General features: G+C 41.6%; 2 protein-coding genes across 6 annotated transcripts; one reads left to right on the forward strand and one right to left on the reverse strand.

Moving 5' to 3' along the window:
- Positions 1-463: 463 nt before the first annotated feature.
- Positions 464-15,100, forward strand: phaf1 (phagosome assembly factor 1). Of its 4 annotated transcripts, XR_003220742.1 has the most exons (17): positions 464-1,683; positions 1,804-1,886; positions 3,989-4,072; positions 4,165-4,208; positions 4,549-4,628; positions 4,738-4,832; positions 5,530-5,681; positions 5,849-5,961; positions 6,854-6,987; positions 7,225-7,308; positions 8,443-8,525; positions 8,620-8,663; positions 8,769-8,818; positions 9,232-9,290; positions 9,396-9,468; positions 9,851-11,476; positions 14,684-15,100. XR_003220742.1 is itself a non-coding variant. In XM_025908549.1 (16 exons), the coding sequence occupies exons 1-16, from the start codon at positions 1,620-1,622 to the stop codon at positions 9,944-9,946; spliced, it is 1,338 nt and encodes a 445-aa protein (XP_025764334.1). In that variant the 5' UTR covers positions 464-1,619; the 3' UTR covers positions 9,947-12,474. The 4 variants fall into 4 exon arrangements, 3 of the variants coding, with proteins under 3 accessions (XP_025764334.1, XP_003447130.1, XP_005471240.1); XM_025908549.1 differs by lacking the exon at positions 14,684-15,100 and having other exon boundaries at positions 9,851-12,474; XM_003447082.5 differs by lacking the exon at positions 14,684-15,100 and having other exon boundaries at positions 465-1,683; positions 5,584-5,681; positions 9,851-12,474.
- A 918-nt stretch (positions 15,101-16,018) lies between these two features.
- Positions 16,019-20,250, reverse strand: b3gnt9 (UDP-GlcNAc:betaGal beta-1,3-N-acetylglucosaminyltransferase 9). Of its 2 annotated transcripts, none has more exons than XM_003447081.4 (7): positions 19,838-20,250; positions 19,020-19,143; positions 18,791-18,910; positions 18,084-18,422; positions 17,487-17,728; positions 17,157-17,412; positions 16,019-17,078 (listed from the first exon to the last, which is right to left on the reverse strand). In XM_003447081.4, the coding sequence occupies exons 2-7, from the start codon at positions 19,125-19,127 to the stop codon at positions 16,713-16,715; spliced, it is 1,431 nt and encodes a 476-aa protein (XP_003447129.3). In that variant the 5' UTR covers positions 19,128-19,143; positions 19,838-20,250; the 3' UTR covers positions 16,019-16,712. The 2 variants fall into 2 exon arrangements, with proteins under 2 accessions (XP_003447129.3, XP_013127990.2); XM_013272536.3 differs by having other exon boundaries at positions 19,020-19,278.
- Positions 20,251-20,553: the final 303 nt, after the last annotated feature.

Raw genomic sequence — 20,553 nt, forward strand, 5'->3', positions numbered from 1 at the left:
AAGGATGGCTTGGTCAGTTTCTTTAAAAAAAAATGGTAATAATTTTAACACGACTGTCTCATAAAGGCACAGTATGCATTCATTTTCAGGGTTTTACTCCTTGAAAATAAAGAAGCTGGATGAAAACCTGCACCAACTTTATTTCTTCTTTGTTCTGAGTAGACCACTAGCTTTCAAATGTAGCATCTGCGGGGAACATGAGCATCAGAAGAGAGTTAAATGTTGCTTAGTTCTCGTATATTTTAAAAATGTGAAAATTGTTTAAATTCAAGTGGCTGATAGGATTTCAAAAGAAACCCATTCACGGCTCCAGAGGGACAAACAAACGAATGTTCATGCTTTTATCCACTTTTGAAAAATGTGCAGGATAAGCGAACTTAAAACGTCTCTAGCTGTCACCTGACCATGACGTCATGACGTCGACCTCGAACGTGCGCCGAAGACAGGAAGTTGAATTATCAGCTGATCCTACTGGCTGTTGTTGATGCCTGAAGTTGCTGTTGTTTGGACGCCGTGTCGCTCTTATCAGGTCCTGACATTGAAGACACGTTAAAGCGCAGAAAGGGACACGGTGGGCATTTACCGGCGGACGAGCTTATGAGTGACACGGAAAGCGTCTCCGCGCGAGCACTTGGGAATTTGCGCACGAGCGGCGAAGAGCTAGCGCTCGAGCTTAAAGCTTCGCTGAAACGAAAAAAGAAAAACAGCAGAGGCAGCCGACGGCTCGGCGTGCTGTCTTTTGTTAATGTCGTGTCAGTTTGAACCGTGATATTCATTATTTCTGTCTTGACTTTGAGAGTTTTTTACGTTATTTATATTTATACTTGATTGAAAATAAGCCAACGGGGCAGCTAGCTCGTCCGCTAATGTTAGCTTGTAGCGCGAAGAAAAACAGTCTTGTTGACAAGATTTGATGCTTTCGTAACCGCCCAACTGTGACAGATAATAAACATAACGGGCGGAAACAGCTGAGTTTGAAAGCGCTATTTTCGTGCCTCCGTATTAGTTTGTTTTGTTTTAACCTGTCTGCCACTGGATCCAGTGCTCTGTTAGGAAACACGGCACCACAGAAGTTCGTGTTTAGTTACTGAATCGAAGCCTGTTGGAGGCATTTGTGGCTGTCGGACAAGTTTCTGATTAAACTCGGTGGATTAGTTTTTTAATCCTCATCGATTCATTTAAAAACACACAAACAAGCAGTCAGCTAGTTGACAGCTGGCCTCGTGCGTTTTAGGTTTGCTGAACGTTGCGTAATTTATGTTCAAGCTGGCAGCCAATGTTGGGCAACTTGTTAAATTCCAAGTTAAAACTTTTGCGTTTTAGGGAAAGTTTGTGTGCTTTGTATGTGATTTTAAGGCCCTTTTACTTTCTCTTCTTTGGTACCATTTTAATGTCAAGGACGTATGACATGAGATAAAAAGTACACATTTACTGTAAGACTGAGTGGCTGTTCTGATTCTCATGAATTTGATAGCTTTGGAGAAATAATAAGAGTTATGATTTAAAGTAGCCCTCAGAAATCCTGTGGGAAAGTACTGTGTTCAGCAAAGAGAGAGAGGGTCCCTCACAGGGTCCCATCGTGTCTTGAGGTGAGGTGAGCTGCCCCCCACTACTTGCCAATGCTGGATCTGGAGGTGGTGCCTGAGAGATCACTAGGAAATGAACAATGGGAATTCGCCTTAGGTGAGCGTTAAACATCTTCAGTGAATTGAAAAGATACTTTTTAATTACCTTAAATATGCACTTGTTAAGACTCAATAATTGTGTGTCTTGCTTTCACTCTGTGTGTGTGTGTGTGTTCAGGGATGCCATTTTCCCAGGCCATCTCTATCCTTCAGAAACACTGCCGCATCATCAAAAATGTCCAGGTGCTATACAGTGAACAGGTAAGACGCACAAATATCTGTTGTTTAAATATAAACTCATGCTTGCTTACAATCCACAAACAGTCTTAATCAGGTTGCAGAAGAGTTCTGGGCATAATTCGAGTTGTTCAGGCGTTCCTGTGCAGTGGAAGTAAATCCATTTGGTTTCTAATCTCCAATATTTGTAATTATTTTTCACTGAAATTACTGTAGACCACTGTAACACAGATAAAGCCATATTTATAAGTTTATCAGTTGATGATAAACAAATGCTTAACAAACTGTTTGTTTAATAAAATGACGTTTGTTCACCATAGAGTGCTGAAAAGTTCAAATTTCTATCTACTATTTTCTTTGTCACAATAGTACGAGAAGCTTGTTTCTGACATTTGTCTTCAAAAAAACCAACATCCCCAAGCTCTGAGCAACTCCTTAGTCACCACAAATTGTAATCTGTTGCAAAATGTATGTATAATTTTTTTTTTTCTACGTTTTACAACAGATTACAATTTGTGGTGACTAAGGAGTTGCTCAGAGCTTGGGGATGTTGCACACTCATAGCATTTTGATTGGAAAGCACAGGTTGCCTGATAGGGGGCATCCTTTCTGCAAACATTCACAGTAGAGCAGGGCGATATGACCAAAAATATTTATCACAATATACATTTGAAAATTTGCGATAACGATATAACTGACGCTAGACAAAATACTTAACAACTCCACAACTTTATTAGTGCAAAAGACACCATCAATGTATTTTCACTTAAACAAGCAGCTGTTTTTTATGTGCATTAAAGTTATATAAAAATTTAACAGTGCAAATTCCTCGCTGACAGTTTAACCAAAAGGCATTTCCAGTGGAAACTGGCCGACATATCCTCAGCATAACCATGTATAACATCCACAAAACTTAAAAAGAGGTTATACACACACAATACGCTAATATTATGTTGAAGCACAGTACGTATCACTCTGCGAGGCTCCTGCCTACGATAGCCGTAATGCTCCGACAATCCATCAAGCGGTGCGGCTTCGTAGCTTAGCAAAGTCGTACTAAAACATTTGACAGATTTTCGAGCGCCGTGTACATAAAATCGTTTCGAGGTCAGTAAACACAACCAGAATTCATACATAAGGCACACGGGATTATAAGGGACACTGTCGATTTTCAGAAAAATCAAAGGATTGATTTTAAGTGTGCCGTATTTTCCAAACAACACGGTAATAACGACGGCCCGCTAGCATGCTCTACCAAAAATAGTGCTTTGTTGCGTGTCTGACGGACGAAAGCTAAACCAGTTCCACATCACTGAAGTTGCAGCATTTTTACAAACCAATTCTGGTTCATCCGTTTCATTTAACGATCCACTTTCGCTCTTCTCATTCTCCGTCGCTGCCATGTGTGTATGTAAACAAAGGCACTGCGCATGCGCGTTTTACCCATGTTCTATCGCGATATTTCATTTTCCTATCGTTGCCCAAAATTACACCAGTATTACCGTGAACGGTACGATATAGCCCAGCCCTAATTCACAGTTGGACTGACTGCAATCACTCTCAGACTGTTGGAACAAATAATTGCTTTCTAATTTATAAATGCAGACAGATTGCCCACGTTGCCATCAGTCTGAGTCTTTGTCAGTGAGCACAAACTGACTTGACAGATTGACTCAACTGGCTGCCAGCTTGTTGTATTCTGGTGATATTCCTGTAGAACGGGAAGGTTGCTGAGTGGAAGTGCTATAATTAATTAAAATTAAAAGAAAAATAACTGAGGTGAGATAACTTTATTTTTACCTATTAAAACTTGTCAGTATCTGTTTTAACTCTGAGGACATGCTGTGCAGGTGAAAAAATGTGATAAACCACAATAACAATAATATTGTATCTGATAATTCCCACCTCTGTTATCTTATATATTATTTATGTTGTTTTGTTTTTACTCATCTGCATAAATCCTCTAATAATCACCCAGTATTTACTTTTTTAAATCATGTCAAAAATAAATCGAGGTGGTTGTTTCTCAGGTTTAAATGAATTCAAGGTCCGTTTGCCGGTGTGTGTGACAGCATCTGCTCCTGCCTCTTTCTTAATTTATCGGTTTTAACTTCCTGCCTCTGTAGACGCCACTCAGCCATGACCTCATACTGAACTTGACTCAGGATGGGATTAAACTGCTGTTTGATGCCACAAATCAGAGACTCAAGGTAAGAATTTAAGATAATTAGCAGAGCTCCAACAGTCTCCTCAGACACTCTTGGCATTCGTGCGCTGATGTTTCTGACTTTCTGTGTGATAGGTGATTGAAGTGTATGACCTGAGCAAAGTCAAGTTGAAATACTGGTAAGTAAAAACTTAAACAAATCAATTAAATAGCAGCTGATGTAGCTGCTTTGAGAGTCATGTTAGCTTCTCAGCGACATTTAATGGCATACATCCTGGATTGTGCTGCATATGCCTGGTTCACTTTATATTAACACAAACACCACTTTCAACTTTAAGTCACAGGTAGGCTTACAGCTTACTTGAATCCGCCTGCATTAATGTGTTTCTTAGTCAACATTATCTGTTGACGAGCAGAATCCATTTCCCATCTTTGCCATTAACTCTTGAAATAATGCAACACAGGGGCTTTGTTAATAGATTTAACACTGACACTGTGTATGTACGGATTGTGTTTCAGTGGAGTCCATTTCAACTCTCAGACCATTGCCCCCACGATAGAGCAAATAGACCAGTCATTTGGCGCTACACACCCTGGAGGTACTTTCTAAAGGACCAACACACTTGGAATGTTTGCACTTACAACTAGTTTGGTGTTTCGGTTGTTACCCTGGATCAAATGCTCTCCTCTTCACGTGTCTCTCCCTAGTTTATAATGCTGCAGAGCAGTTGTTCCATCTCAACTTTCGGGGACTGTCCTTCTCTTTTCAACTGGACTCATGGAATGAAGCTCCAAAATATGAGGTGAGAGCGTTTTAGTCCATTTACCTGTGAGCCAATTAAAGAAGAGCTGAGTGCTCGCTATTTCCAGTCCCAGGAGAGCCAGGCCAGCCTTGGGATTTGAGTGGTTTCTAGTCATGTAGACACTCAAAGGTTAAGCTGTATTTTTTGCCTTGTCACAAATGTGCATGAAGCCAAATCAGTGTGTGTCTTGGATTCTGACAGCTGACAGTGTTTTTGTCTTTTAGTGGATTTTGTCATGAAGTTTGTGGCACACAATGACAAAATTCATGTATTTTCTAAGTTAACCCATGGTAATCTTAGTGAATAAGAAGATTTTATTCTTCTTACTGCAGATTAATGACTTTTTAAATGGGTAGTGGGTACGCGATGTGGCTGTTTTTAATTAAAATCAAATGTCATCCCACGGGAAGGACTCCTGCAGTGATAGCTGCATAAAAATAAGTCAGAAGTGCTGAGTCACAGTGAGTCTCGATTTGATGTTGGACCTTTCAGATTACGCCGAAGATCCAAGACGAATGAAAGTACAAAGAACAGTGTCATCAATCAGTGAAAACACTGGTGCTTTCTTTTTTTGAAAGCAGCGTTTAGTCAGTGTTTCATCAGACATTTCACTCCCTTTATCACATGTTGTCACTCATCTGCACTGTCACAGCTCTGTTTTTTAGTCTTCTGAATGTGTTTATTCGTGTGGATGCAGAGACCTTTAGTATCTGCCAGTCCTGTACTACTTCCAGCTGTTTTGCCTTGGCAGCCTAACTTTGCCATGGGTTTGGCCTCCCTGCAGATTCCACATGGGGCAATGGTCAAGAGGATGCACATCTACACTGGCAACAACCTGCAGGAAACAAGGTACGTAATAATGGCAATGCTGCCAGAGGAAACGGTTACTTTTAGTCCTTATTTCACATATTGATATGAGTTTGTTTCAGCTGTTTTAAATGTTGGAAAACAATCACAAAGACAGCAAGAACAAAAAGTTACAGAAAAAATAGCTAAACTTATTTCTCTGTCCTCAGAGCTCCTGCAATGCCACTGGCTTGTTTCCTTGGTAACATTTATGCAGAGTGTGTGGATGTCCTGAGGGATCGGGCGGGCCCTCTGGGGCTCAGGCTCCGCCTTCTCACTGCAGGTAACACACAGCTCAGTACCCGAAGTGTGTGTGTGTGTGTGTGTGTGTGTGTGTGTGTGTGTGTGTGTGTGTGTGTGTGTGTGTGTGTGTGTGTATCTTGAAGGCTGCAAGTGATTATTTGTAAGTTTGACACCTTTATTTTCCCCATAATGTTAACTCTTTCACGCATAGTGGTCACTACAGTGGACGGCTATTCAAAGGCTGTTTTCTTGTATTTGTGTCAGTGTTGATGGATTACTTGAACATAAACCACTACATTGGACACTGATGTGTGACTCCATACCTGCCACCCACTGGTCGTTTAATGTTACTATAGATGTATGACGTGTTTCATTGTAATTATTGTTATTTAACCCGTCATGCATGAATTATGACAACCTCAATCAGGATTTTTTCTTATTCATCTTTTCATGCATAAAAATGAATAAAAAATACTTAAGAAAAAAATCCTGATTGAGGTTGTCATAATTCATGCATGACAGGGTTAATATGGGACTACATAAATGAGCACATATACACAGTAATACCAATTTTTACTGTTGTTATTAACAGTGGTGTGAACTTGTTCTTATTTTCTTTTTAACGTCAAAAATCAAATGAAAATCACTTTTATTGTCACATCACATGTGCAGGTACACTGGTACAGCACATGTGAGTGAAATTCTTGTGTGCAAAATACAATAACATAAGAACAAAGCAAAATATAAGAATGGGAATCTGCGAATTATAAGAAAAAATAAATGTACAAATATAATAGTGTATGTGCATGACTGAATATGTATAATAAATATGTATATATACATATATGGGTGTGTGTGTGTATGTATGTATGTGTGTGTATATATATACAGTAACGTGGAGCTTTAGTGACTCGTTGTTGTCTAAACTGCAGGTTGTGGTCTCGGCGGGATGACTGATAGTAAAGTCAAGGCCCTAGAGAGGAGCATCTACTTTGGAGATTCCTGTCAGGATGTGCTCGGTGCTCTGGGCTCCCCACATAAAGTTTTCTACAAATCTGAGGATAAGGTAGCAATTCAGTTCAACGCCATCTTTACTTCTTGTATTATTGTTATTATAGTTTCTCATTTAGTCTTGAGTAAGTGGTGTTTAACCTGTTGGATGTTATTTATCAAACTTAGCCTGCTCTCTTGTCATGTTTTCACCATCTTAAGAAGTTGTATTAAATATTATCTGTATTCATTTAATTAAAGACAAAAAGTCTGATAAGAGCCTTTATTTTCCCAAATTCTTTTTGTGTTTCAGATGAAGATCCACTCTCCGTCACCACATAAGCAGGTCCCATCTAAATGTAACGACTACTTCTTCAACTATTTTACCCTGGGAGTGGTACGTAAGCGAAGCCGTGCTTGTGTGTGTTAATGCCTGTGCTGAGTTATTTTTAAGAGCTTTGTCTGACTCTGAGCTGTGTTTGAGTTTTTGTTTCCTTTTAATGGGGACTCAATGTTGTCTGAAAGTACTGTATGCGTCATTCAGAACCATTGGACGTCATACTGGAGCGCCCACATCAGCAGCACCTCCCCCTCCTTTCATATTTTATTTGTGTAAGTCAGAGCCACGCCAAAAAGAAAAGTCCAGCTGCAGCCGTTGGTCAACTCCAGCAGTGTACAGTTATAATGGTCGTAGTGTTTGTACCCAGCTCCTCCTTATTGGGTGGGCCAATCTTACTGAAACCTTGGATGAACATTGTCACACCTACAGCGATTATTAGTACATCTCTGTTTTTCAGAAAGATTTGTAATGAATCCCAGTTTTGATTTTCACCATCCACCTGCAAATGTGATGTTACATTCACCCTTTACGTTTGTTTCACGTGTCACGTTCGACACGCATCACCCGTGTGTAACTTAAAGATTTTGTTGAGTCACCACTAAATACGTAATGAAGAATCTGAAAAGACAGCACAAGCCTGGCTAGTATATTCAGTGACCGTGGTATGCTAAAAGTCAATGCATTGTGACCCACCGTTAGGATAAGTCCCTGTGGCCGGGCGGCGCCCAGAACCTGCGAACGAGGCAGCGCAGGATATTCAGATTGATGCCATCGGTGCATCTACTAACAATCTGGGATGAGTTTGAACATTGTTGACCTTGACCACTCCTACTTGCTCGCTGTGAATTCATGGGACATTTACCTGCACTGCAGCTTGTTTCTACAATGGATGAGATGCAGGCTAAAACCGTGATAGGCAGTCAGTCTAACACAGCTTTAACTCAGTCATGTCAAGATTCATGTCTTTGGACTGTGAGAAAACTCCCAAAGACATGAATGTTGAAGTTTTGGTAATAATAAAAAACAAAAACTGCAGTTTGGAACCTGCAACCATCTTGTTGTGATGCAAACCACATGCACCTGCACAAATCACTGCATGCAGAGGTGTAGTCACATCTACTGTTTGCAGTAGATGGGTGTCTACTGCGAACACTAAAATAACCTCAATGACTGTATTTTCTTATTTTTCAGGATATTCTGTTTGACTCGACAACTCACCTGGTTAAGAAGTTTGTTCTCCATACCAACTACCCTGGACATTACAACTTTAATATGTAATTATCCTTATTATAATATAAACCAAATGTTTATATTATATTTTTACACTGATTTTTGTTGTTGCACTTATTGCAATGTCTCTCATCACAGATATCATCGGTGTGACTTTAAGATTCCACTTGTCATCAAAAAAGGTAAAAGTTATTCAGTCGACAGAAATACCTCCATATTCATGCTTTAATTTCTAGTACTTGACTCTCCTTTGTTCTAATGTCCGTTCATTTGTGTCGGCGCTTTAGAGGGAGCAGACTCTCAGACTGAGGACTGCATCTTAACTACTTACAGCAAGGTCAGTTCTGGAACTGTTCAATTTAGCCACAGGGTGGCGCTGTGGTAGGGCAGTAGAAATCTAACACGACTTGTAGTTTTCGGTTCAATGTTCTGACTCTGCGCCTTTTGCAGATTACAAGGTTGTGACTTTGCATAAGATGCTTTCTGTTGCACCACAGACCCAATAACAACAAATCAACAGTCCTGTGATATGAAACATTCATAACTGAATATCTTAGTCCTTTCTGCCCCTGGAAATAGCGTTATTTTTGTTTAACATTGTCATCTCGAAGCTGATACAGTCACAGTTTGTTTCTTTCCACCTTTATACAGTCAGCTGTGACATAAACACCTGTCAGCAGTCGAGAAACAAACCGACTCCTGGAAATATGTTTGTTTTAATTGTCTGTTAACCTTTTGACTCTTCCTCAGTGGGATCAAATCCAAGAACTGCTTGGCCATCCAATGGAAAAACCTGTAGTGCTGCACAGGTAACATATAGTCTACATATATGCAGTTAACATAGACAACACAGCTGTTTCAAACACCACCCGCGTATGTGACATCAAGTCTTGTGACCTTGTTTGTGTTTACAGGTCCTCATCAGCCAATAACACGAATCCTTTCGGCTCTACGTTCTGCTTCGGACTGCAGAGGATGATCTTTGAGGTCAGCACATTTCATGATTCAGCTGGGATTACAACATAAAACTAAATGGCAGCATGCATTTTATCTGAACCACCTGACTACATGGAACTACATGTATTGTTCCATTTAGAGCACATAAAATGTGACGTGTGTTACGTAAAATGCTGCACAAGACTGACATGTTCAGCAGTATTATTATAGCAATGCTGCTAAACCAGTTTAAAGCTGACAGGAATGTGAATTATTCTCTCTGAAAGGACATTTGTAGAGATTTGCTCGCAAAAGTATTAGAAATGCAAAGGTGCTCAAGAAACAGCTCGACCGCTAATCTCTGAAATATGTGTTGTAGTTTTGAGCCCGTGTGTTTCAGTAGTCCTTACTGTCTTGTGTTCCTCCTCCCCAGGTGATGCAGAATAACCACATAGCATCGGTAACCCTCTACGGTGCTCCACGCACGACCAGTCACGCCCGACCCGAGTCCAGCAGTAGTTCCCACTAAACAAGTAACCGCAACCACATCCCGTTTTGGCCTGTCGTGAATCCAGTACTTCTACTGACTGACTTTCTAATCCAGAGCCAGATTCTTAACCAAGCAGACCTAACCGAACAAAGTTACTCTTACCCGGCACAGATGCTAACAGAGAAACAGCTAAAATCAGACACGGCATTTACCAACTCTTCCTGTTGGATACTAAGGCTCATTCTTCCAATCCGGCACACCCATCTAGCACAGCTAAACCAACTCGGTCTATCCCGGGACATCCGAGATCCAGTCACACAGTCTCTGTGCTGGAGCATGGAGCGTTTTATCTTGGTTAGTCCAACAGTCCCAGTGGTGCTGCGTTGTGGTAGAGCTCGACTGTTTCCTTTCCGTCCTTAAAATGCTTTCACCCTGGACCATGGGGGGGAAAAAAAGCTTGTCCAGACTTTAAGCTGGCACCAGTTTGTTTATCAGCAGCCTCCGTACCGTTGTGGTGGTGGGACAGTTGGCGTTTGAATTCATCTGCTGCAAATCTCAAGTTGTTTAACATCAGCGTAATAATATCGCAGCCGGAAGCTGCTGTGGCCAGACTCTGGAAACAAAGTGTATCAAGTCAAACAACCACACTGCCAGCAAACCAGTACCGCCAGTCTTCCTGCCTCACCTTCAGAACCGCATCCAAACTACAAAAAAACCAAACCAGTCCAACCAAGAGCCATCAGAGCCAAAATGCAGTGAAAGCTGCAGATGATTTTAACCAAAAACACGAGAATCCCAATTTGTCACACAAGACAAGAACCGCTCGCTCTCAGGGTTCGGACGGAGACGTCCTCCTGAACAAAACCCGCTTGATGTCCCGCCCAGTTGAACCAGATGTGAACAGAAAGAAATCCCTCCCTGTCGTCTTCTTATTCTTCCTTCAACTTTGCTCAGCGGCGCCCGCCAACACACACACACACACACACACACACATCAGACACACGCACACACAGACACGCACACAGGCAAACAAAGCACACTCAACAGTACGGCTGCTGTTACGTCTCCCTGCATGGACACGGTGACAGAAATGAGCATCTGCATGTGGTGTGAGGCTAATTTTTAAAAATGACATTTCAACATGTGTTAATTTAAGCTTGCACAAACACACACAGCATCCTTTCATTACTAAACTCATGTATTCCTGATACATGAAAGCTGATTTTAGCCGTTTAAGCGTGAAAGAGACTGACATGCAGGAATGACACGAGAATCTTTGCTGGACTTACTACAAGCACAAACTGACAGCCCGTTTTCTTTGATTGCTTATGTCTTCTTGCATGTTGTGAGGGGTGTAGAGTCGCCACAGAGTTTCTTCATTTTACCGCGGCCGCCCTTTTCACTCGTTCGCCTCGAGACCATTTTCATCGTGTACTGTTTTTGTTTTTTAAATCCGTTCGTACATTTGCACTAATACTCACCTTTTTACTTGACTGTTTGATTGATCTTCAGATATGGATATATTTTTTTTCGTACATTGGATGAGAGTGTGTGTGTGTGTGTGTGTGTGTCCTGTATACATATGGAAAGAAAGAAGAGGCCCTTACGTGGTGCTCAGTGTTCGCAGTTCCGTCCTCTTTGTCGCTCCATCTTCTGCTCCTTCTTCACGTCGCTGACACGTGACACAGTCTCCATTTGTTTCCATGTTGAATTGCCAAACTGCGATAGCCAAAGAGGTTTCAGGATGTTGTTATTTGATCTGCTGACATTATCACTGTATTACTGTCTGAACATTTCATACAGAGAGTCGGGCGTTGGCCGTCTCTGCTCTTTTGGATCTTTTTGTTTCTGACTTGCACATGTTGGTCGCTGCTGAAGGAAACCCTCAGCTCCTGGTTTCTGTGACGTCTGACAGTAATTATACGACACGAAGAGCTGACTCTGAAAGCGCTCAGTCCATCTGTCGTCTGGATTCGGATACACAGATTTACAGTAGTGTGTGTATGCTGTGAAGTGTCAGAGTGGTTACTGTTGTCACTGAGCTGTCATTCAAAGAACCGCCATCATTTCTCTGGGTTTAGTTCATTTGAACCCCTTTTGGAAACGGGGAAAGAAAACCAGTCATTCCTCCATCGTGTGACGTGTAGTTTTGCATCAAACTCCCATTTTATAAATTTACATCATTTTTAATTCCAGGCAGATTAAAAAACTGTGTATAAATTTTAATACACATATTTTCTTCTATTGTTCTTCAGTAAAAAACAATTCCTTTAATTTTCTCTCTGTTGCTGAGTTTGTGATCGGTGACTCAATTGGTTAGCATCCTCGTCTGTTAGCCTGTGACCAGCATTATCCAACGAGTACAAACCTGTGCTAACTCTACTTTAATAAGCAAAAAACAAACAAAAAGACCAATACTGAAATGTTTTCATTAGAAGGAAACTAATTAATTTTACTTGTCTATGTTCCTGATTCCTTATAATTCCTAAGCATTTGCTATTTTAATGCATTCAGGCCTTTATGCTTAATGTTGTTGTATGAATGCTGTATATAAATGTGTGCTCTTATTCTGGTGTCCTCTTATTTACAGTGTTAGTGGCTTGGCACCTCAACATTTCTGCATTGATTTTTATTAGATTTAAGCTCAGGTGGAGTCATCTGCTCACAGCTCATTATTGTTTTTATTCTAGACCACTCAGTATTCATATTTTTGCATGTGCAATGCTAACACTGCAAGTATGCTGACATGTCGGCAGTTAGTAAAGCCCTGCTTAAACTGCTTATTCACAGTTGGCCTGGAAGAGAGCTCTCTCTTTAATCCAGTGGACAAAAACGGATTTTTAGTCTGGCTTTGGTGTGCTGCGAGATTTAACATCAGTATCCCAAAAGGCTGATTCTGTTCATCTGGATGTTTTCAGTGAGAGAAACGTTTCATCATCATCAGGTGACTTCTTCAGTCTCAGCTGACTGCAGGTTTCCAACCTTATAAACAATTGCACAATGACTGAAACTAGCACCACTGAATGAACAATGGGCTGGGGGGTCAGTTTATGATCATTAATATGCAAACTGTCATGACCATTGATCACTGATCAAAGCCCATGAGTACCATTCACAGAGTTGGGGACTGGCTGCAATCACAGCATTGTGAGATGGTTTCAGAAGCATCTACATCTACTTGTTTACAAAGAAAAATATCCGTTTTTCAAGCTTTCCTGTAGCCAGACTAGCATGGCGTTCCATTACTTGGTTTCCAAAACTGGGACACCACAAGCTATGGTAATATTTTAAGATTTACAGCCCCCACCCCCCCGCCAAAAAAACCACCTATTTTCTTATTGGACTCCCAGGTTTCAGATGTTTAAGAGCGATGGCTGTCCGCTTTGTCTCTGATGAAATTGGAAGGACTGTTCCCTACTTTGTTCCTGTTTGTCCACAGCTTCAGTCAAATAGGGGAAAGGTGTAACTAGTGAATGCTATATAACATTTACTACCACTTGCTTTTGTGTAAGCAAATATAAATGTAAAAAAGATGATTCAAAACTGTTGAATATTGTGCCTCATCTCCCACCGAGCCTGTCTTTGACTTCTTTCTCTATCGACCCTGTAAAAAGGAATCTCCTTGTATATAAAATCGAATGCATTTGAGCTGCAGCGTTGTACAGTATGTATGTGTGTCACGGAGCTTCAGCAACAAGGTAACATTTACAACATTTAGCTGCACAGTTTGGCAGGTTGGGTTTCCCAAAAATGAGTAATGTGTTGTTAGTTCTGAACTAGTTAGTTATTTTCGTTTGAGTTTCTTGTACTGTCTTCCATTTCTGTTGGGGGGTGTGGAGGGTGGGGTCTCGTGTGTGTTCATAAACACCCAGCTCAGTGTTAACATGGTGTGGAATACACGAGTGTAGCAAATGCAGGTCTACAAAATCAGGCCTTAGTTATCCACGAGAGTGACAGAAACCAAAAAAACCTGTAGATTTCAGGTGCAAATCAACATCTGAAGCAAAACTTCGCCTCCCTCCACCCTCTGCTGTAACTGTTTGTCTTAAGCCTTTTTTTCTTGTTTTAAACACAGTAATTTGAGAATCCGAGACCCGCATTACATCAGTCAGCCACAGCATTGAAACAGCTGCCTAATTTTGTTGAGGTTAGTGTCGTTGAGCCCAGTGTGCCCCCTCACGGCATGGAAGCACCTCTGACGGTGTCGCGTTGTGACTGGCGGCAGATTTGAGTCTTGTGGGTTCTGCCAATGGGATGCAGGATGATTGTTAATCGCTTTGATCTATCAGTGCTTTTAACGTTGTGGCCCGTTGGTGTAGATTCTGACAGAAAAGGGGGAATTGGCCTGTCGCCCCAGTTTTGGTAAACCCAGCCCAGTGTCGTGCGCGGTCATTGCTGTGATGAAGCATTTTTACTCAGAGATGGCGGGGGGAGCTGTAGGGTGCTGGGTAGGTGATCTCACCCTAACTCAGGTGGACATATCACATCCTTGTTTTTCTGAAGTTTTTAGGGCAGAAAAACAAGAGAAACTTTGATCTGTGTGGCTTTTAATTTACACCTTTTTTTTCTTGCTTTTTAAAACTTTTTCTTTTACTGAATGGGCAGATGTGTGATTATCAAACTGAGATTGTTGTCATTTATAATTGTCATCTTCAGTGTAATGATAATCTCATATTAATGCTTTGTATCGTCTGTCCTTGGTATCATTTGTTCTGTTGTCCACCCTCCCCCACCCCCTCTTACTCCCTGCAGAATATTTTTGGTGGACTCTGTGAGGTGTGTGTGTGTGTGTGTGTGTGTGTGTGTGTGTGTGTGTGTGTGTGTGTGTGTACATTTTAGGCCCATTTCTGGAAATGGAGCAGGTATACTTAATTAAACTTGTAAAATTCATGGCAATGTGGCATTTTATATTTTGAATACTATAACTTTGTGTATGAAGAAACAGATTAACAAAGCATGTCCACAGGAAAAAGGCAATAACGTAGCGAGTTACCGAGAAGGACTGAAAGCTTCACTCTGGCACTTTGATGCTGTTTCGCGACGATGATGAGATGTGCCGTCTCCTAAGACTCCAACGCACCATTTGGACTTGAATGAAAGTGAATGCTCACTGCTGATTGACATCACAGTTCATTTTCTGTTTGTGCAACCAGGATATGAAAAAAATAATAAAAAATATGGATGTCGAAAATAGCGAGAGGTTTTCTACTTTTTTCTCCCCACGTTTAAACTCAAAGATGCATTATAAATAAGAATTTTATCCTCTTCATTGCACATGACACATCATTCAAAAGTTTTTGTGTCCCACAGAAAACCAGTTGGCCAGTGGAAGTCCTAATTTAAATTCCTGTCTTCTTTTATCCGTCTGTATAGATGAATAGAGATATTAGCGAATGCTAAATTCATCACTCATCCTCGGTATGCCATTTATAAATACAGATATTTTTATAACTATGTTTGATTGTTACTGTACATAGTTACAGCAGTGATAGCTGTACATGCTGGAACAGATGAATAAATATATGTGTTTATAAAAGACACTACGGAGAAGTAATGAGATGATGCATTAAGCACTTGCTAACATCAGACTAATGTTTAATAGTGTGACATTATGAAATGCTGCTGATAACTGAAATAAAGCACGATGATTTGCACACTAGGTTTGGAACTTGAACTCAGCCTGTATTCATGCATTTTCCCCCTGTGTCAGATCTCCCCTGCAAACCTCTTTCAGGTGAACTGTCTAACTATCCATGCATTCAGGTTCACCTATCAGAGAGAGATCAGCTGATGTTATATTTACATATTGTTCTGTAATTATCTGTGTTGTGTGTTTATCGATCGCTGCAAGTATCTGATGAAGCTGGTTGAACCTTTGGTTTGTCTTATCTCACCCCATTGAAATGTCAAATGAGTAATGACAGGGTTACAATATGGCCCGAAAACAAAACCCACTTTGCTGAAGTCTGCCACACTAAATGCTGAACCTCAGTGCTGTCCCGTCCATGTTTGCTGTGCAATCATTCATCTGTCTTTATGAGGACCATATCAGCCATAATACTCTAGACTAATCTTGCACAGCATGGCAAAAACAGGCAAATTCTACTAAAATCCAGAGAACACAAGATTGTTTATTTCGTTTTAACGGACATAAATGTAATCTGCATACATGTGTGAACTTTGGCAGATTACTCAGAATTGTCCTCTTGTTGTAAAGAGATTCAGGAAACGGGATACGCCCAAACTTCAGCAGAGGTTTAGTTAGCGTGCATGTTTCAGTGAGCCTTGGTCCCATTTGGTTTGCATCATGCACATGGTTTCTATTTAGACTTGATTTGCTGCTCTTCTGGGGAACAGATAATGCGACCGTCCATTGGCGCCTCTGGGCAGCGTTACAAAGAAGAGAGGAGCATCTCTAAAAATCCCTGCTGCCTTCTCACTACACAAAGTCATTTCCAGTCTTGTCCAGTCTGAATGTTAACAACGTGACGACTTCAAGCAAATGGGGTTAAACCAGCTAACCGCACTGTCTTTGGTTGTTCTCGTGGAACTATATGGACATAAACACTGTAAACAAAACACTGTTAAGGTTTAAAAGTCCCAACTGTTCACAGCCACAGTGTGAAAAGACAGATGGGGCTCTGATGTCAAAACTAAAATCCCCTCTGGGCTTTCTTTCTCAATAATCTGGAACACATTTGACCTTCGTCACTTCATTTCCCCCACGACTGCCTGCCAGCTTGTATAAAGTCTCATATGACTCAGCTGTGCTTTTGAACGCCTCACGAGCCTTTCCAGTCTCGCGCTATGACCATTTTGTAAGGTCACTAATGTGAGACAAACACCCGTTTCTCATCGTAGTCCGTCTCCTCCCCCACCATCGATCCCAGCCCCCCCTCCATTTAAAAGGCCGGGGCGTCCGGCCGGTCCTGTTGTGGCAGCTCAGTTTGGGGTCGTGCAGGAGATTCCACATGAGCCAGATTTGGGGGACGCTGAGGCTGTGAACAACCATGAGTTCTCTGTAAAAACAAGGGTCAAACGTCTGAAGGTGAGGAGCTGCTGACGGTCGGGGAATTCCAAAGGTCCGAAAGCCCTGATGTCGCGATGGTTTGATGCCGATCAGCTGGAGGCACATTCCCAGAAAGACATCGTCGATGGGGAACAATTCCACCTGGAAAAAAAAAGCTCATTCGAAATCATAGCATTTTTGATAGATGTGTGAAAATGCTCGTTTTCTAATTTGAAGTACCTGTCGACAGGCAGAGCTCAGTCTCCGAGCTGTGTGTCCCGACATAACGAACCCTCCTCCGCCAGCATAATCGGGGTACAGACCCCCTCCGTACAAAAACTCTGGCACATAGTACTTGGAAGTGCGCCGGCGAATGGGTTTAGCACGGATAATAATATCACCGATAAACAGATCCTCGTCTGGCTGTTGACCTCTTAGCATTTCCAGTATGTTTTCCACATTAACATACACATCGGCATCACCTTTGAAGATGAACCTGGATAAGACGAGATAAACGTAAGCCGAGCACCGAACAAAACTTAAGTCGGCTCTCGATTAATCAACACTGACTTGACACGAGGACAGCTGCTGTTGATCCAGTTCAGAAAGTGCGTTTCTTTTAGCGTCAGGTTGAAAAAGGTGTCTTCGAAATCCCACAGCAGGACGTCCTTATAGGTTTGACTCTCGTAAGACAGGAGCCGATCCCACAGAGGCAGAGCGGTTCGATTCTTAGGAACACCCAAGAGGAAAACTGTGCGGATGGACACGCCATTTTCAAAATGTCCCTCCTTGCCCCACGTCCGGCGTACTACCTAAGAAAAAATGAAGCACAAAGGTTGTTTAACTCGACTAAGAGAGTAAAGGTTTTCCTAACACGCTGCCCAGACACTTTATAGACAAGGAGCGGTAATACTCTTCATTAGGAATCATGTTTATGTCGATATATTGATTTACGTCCCATATTCAGTCACTTTGTTTGCTCAGTTTTGTTCCCTAATCCACTCCTGCCTTAAAGATGTCCTTGAACCGTATCGACTGGTGCTGGAAAACCAGATTAGGTAAGTAGTGATGCCGTGGAGTGGAAAAGGAACTAAATTGGTTATTACAGCCTCAAGTTTAGTAAGACGCAGAAAATACTGAGACATATCTTCTTGCAGCATATTTTACCTGACGTTTATCAAAATCTGCTGCTATGGATTTCACTGCAATGAGCATATAAGGGGCACTGTTAGACCCTCTTCCTTGTTCCTCTGCTCCTCTGATGTGACACTTTTCTGGCTGGTCTATGAGCAGCTTGAAATTTCTGTTGTCCTTTTCTCTCAGATAAGCCTCAAAGTCAAACGGTGGTATCGTGGGTAGGGGATTGGCCACAGTCTTGGTTGGCACAGCGTTCCTCCTTCGTGACTTGGATTTGCCCTTAGACTTGGATTTGGGTTGGGGAGGTTTCGACCTGGACTGGGGTTTACATGGAGGTGGCTGGACCCCTGAAGCCCTGGACAGGAATGCCTAATTAGGGGAAAATGTGTAAAGAAGACAACATCATTCATTAGAGGCACGTAATCTTAACAGCCATGTAATACTTACAGTGTCCTGCATAATGTTTGTTTATGACTCAGATTGCAATTTTGTTTTGTTTGTTTTTTTGCTCAATTCATGGTGCAACAACTTCAGGACTTTGTGTCGCAATCTGATCCACTCCTCCACTTTTATATAAATCTCAGTTTCTACTGAATATCTCAAAAACTGAGATTTTTTTATATATCACTGGCAATATCAGCCCTTTAAACAATATCTGTTTTAATGAAGCCATTAGGCTCGCTGCTAATAATACCAACACCTTCATATCAGCACATGTAACCTATATCGGGTCATACCCCTTGAAAGTCCTGGCCCACTTTAGTACCAGTGGCTCCCAGGAGGGTCCGACTGGGGCTGGTGGAGCCGTGGATGTGCAGTTTCCACAGAGGTCTATCCCATCCAGAGGAGAGCACAACCTGGAAACACGAGTGTTGGTTGATTGAAAACTGAGTTGGATTTTTCTTTTAATCCAAAAAGCAACAGTGAAACAACATGAACAACAAAAAGAGCAACTTCCATCCTTACGTGTCGGGCATACAGCAGGAAACAGAACAGCACCAGCAGCAGAACTGTGCACATCACGTCTCCTTTCACATGGAGGAGCCTCCTCGTCATCAACATCCTTCTCAGCATCGTTTGAAGACGCTGACTGTAGTGAAGTATTAAGCAGGAATGCATTGGTCAGTTACTGCACCAGCCTGGCAGACTGACTGGTACTTGGAGCTGGAAGACACTCGATTTGGTTTTGCTGACTAGTCTGCAAAACTTGTGACGTGAGAGCATCCTGGAGAAAAAGCAACAGACAGCAATCAAAGAAAAAACAAAGACCGCCCCATTATTCTTCCGTTGGGTTAAACTGTCCCAGATATTTATTTCAGCTCTGACTCGCGGTCATCTTGCCTGATGCAATCACTTCTTCCACTGTGGAAGAAATCAGTTCTGCAGATTTCCCGGGGCAAACAAATAAGCTGCAGTCTAGAGGCCACGGCCAGTCGTCTCATTTTTCACCCACTTTTTTACTGTATCACCGATAAACATCCACGCAACAATATCACTCGTGCTTTTTATGAGCTGATGCGACTGTTTTTCCTTCATTCTCACACCAAATTCTTCACTCGGTTCAGGAGGGGGAGTGTCTGGGTCTTATGTAAGGGAACACGAAGGTGCCGAGAACTATTTTCTAAGAACGCTGTGTCCCTGAAGCAGACGTAACGGCATAAATTAGAACAAGAACACAGAAGGTTATCAGCTATGTTACAAATATAGAAACACGCACCTGCTTATTTCTTTCATATTTAAATATATCGAGTGTTTTCTTGTTAAAGCAAGTCATTCAAACTTACCCGAGAAGGCAGACAGAGGGTCAAACTAAAAGCATCTGGGCTCCAGCGTGGGCTCCTTCTGCTCTAACAAAGTAAACCGACTTCCAGAGTTTCTAGAAAACCGCGAGGGGAAGTAAAATAGCGCACATCTGTCCGTGTGCTGTTTTCATGAGTACGAAACATGCTCAAAGACGAGATGAAAACTCTGAAGGTGTTTCTCACTCTGACCTGGCGTAGGACGGCTCTTCTCATGCTGCGTTGAGGTGCTGTAGGAAATAACAAGTGTTCGTTGTGTACCGTGGCAAAAGCTAGCCTGTCTTACTTTTGGAGTGCTAATGGTTAAAGTGTGAGTTACTTATGGGCTCAAATTGTGGTCATAAATATTTTGTACTTGTAAAAAAGATTTGTATGTGTAAAAAGAATTTGTGTGTGTGTGTGTGTGTAAAAAAGATTTGTGTGTGGACTTATAAAGCGCCCCTCCGACAGCCAAACCCATCTATTCTCTGATTGGATAGTTAAATTTGTGATTGACATGACATTGGCCAATCAGATGAAAGGAAGAAAAATAGGGTCAAAATTCGTACTTGTAACTTGAAACTTGAGTGCAGAGTTTCACAGGTATTTTTTGGCTAAGTCCACACACAAATCTTTTTTACACATACAAATCCTGTTTTACAAGCACAAAACTGATTTACAAGTACAAAATATTTATGACCACAATTTGAGCCCATAGTTAC

Source organism: Oreochromis niloticus, linkage group LG7, assembly GCF_001858045.2.
Source record: "Oreochromis niloticus isolate F11D_XX linkage group LG7, O_niloticus_UMD_NMBU, whole genome shotgun sequence".
Classification (NCBI taxonomy): Eukaryota; Metazoa; Chordata; class Actinopteri; order Cichliformes; family Cichlidae; genus Oreochromis; species Oreochromis niloticus.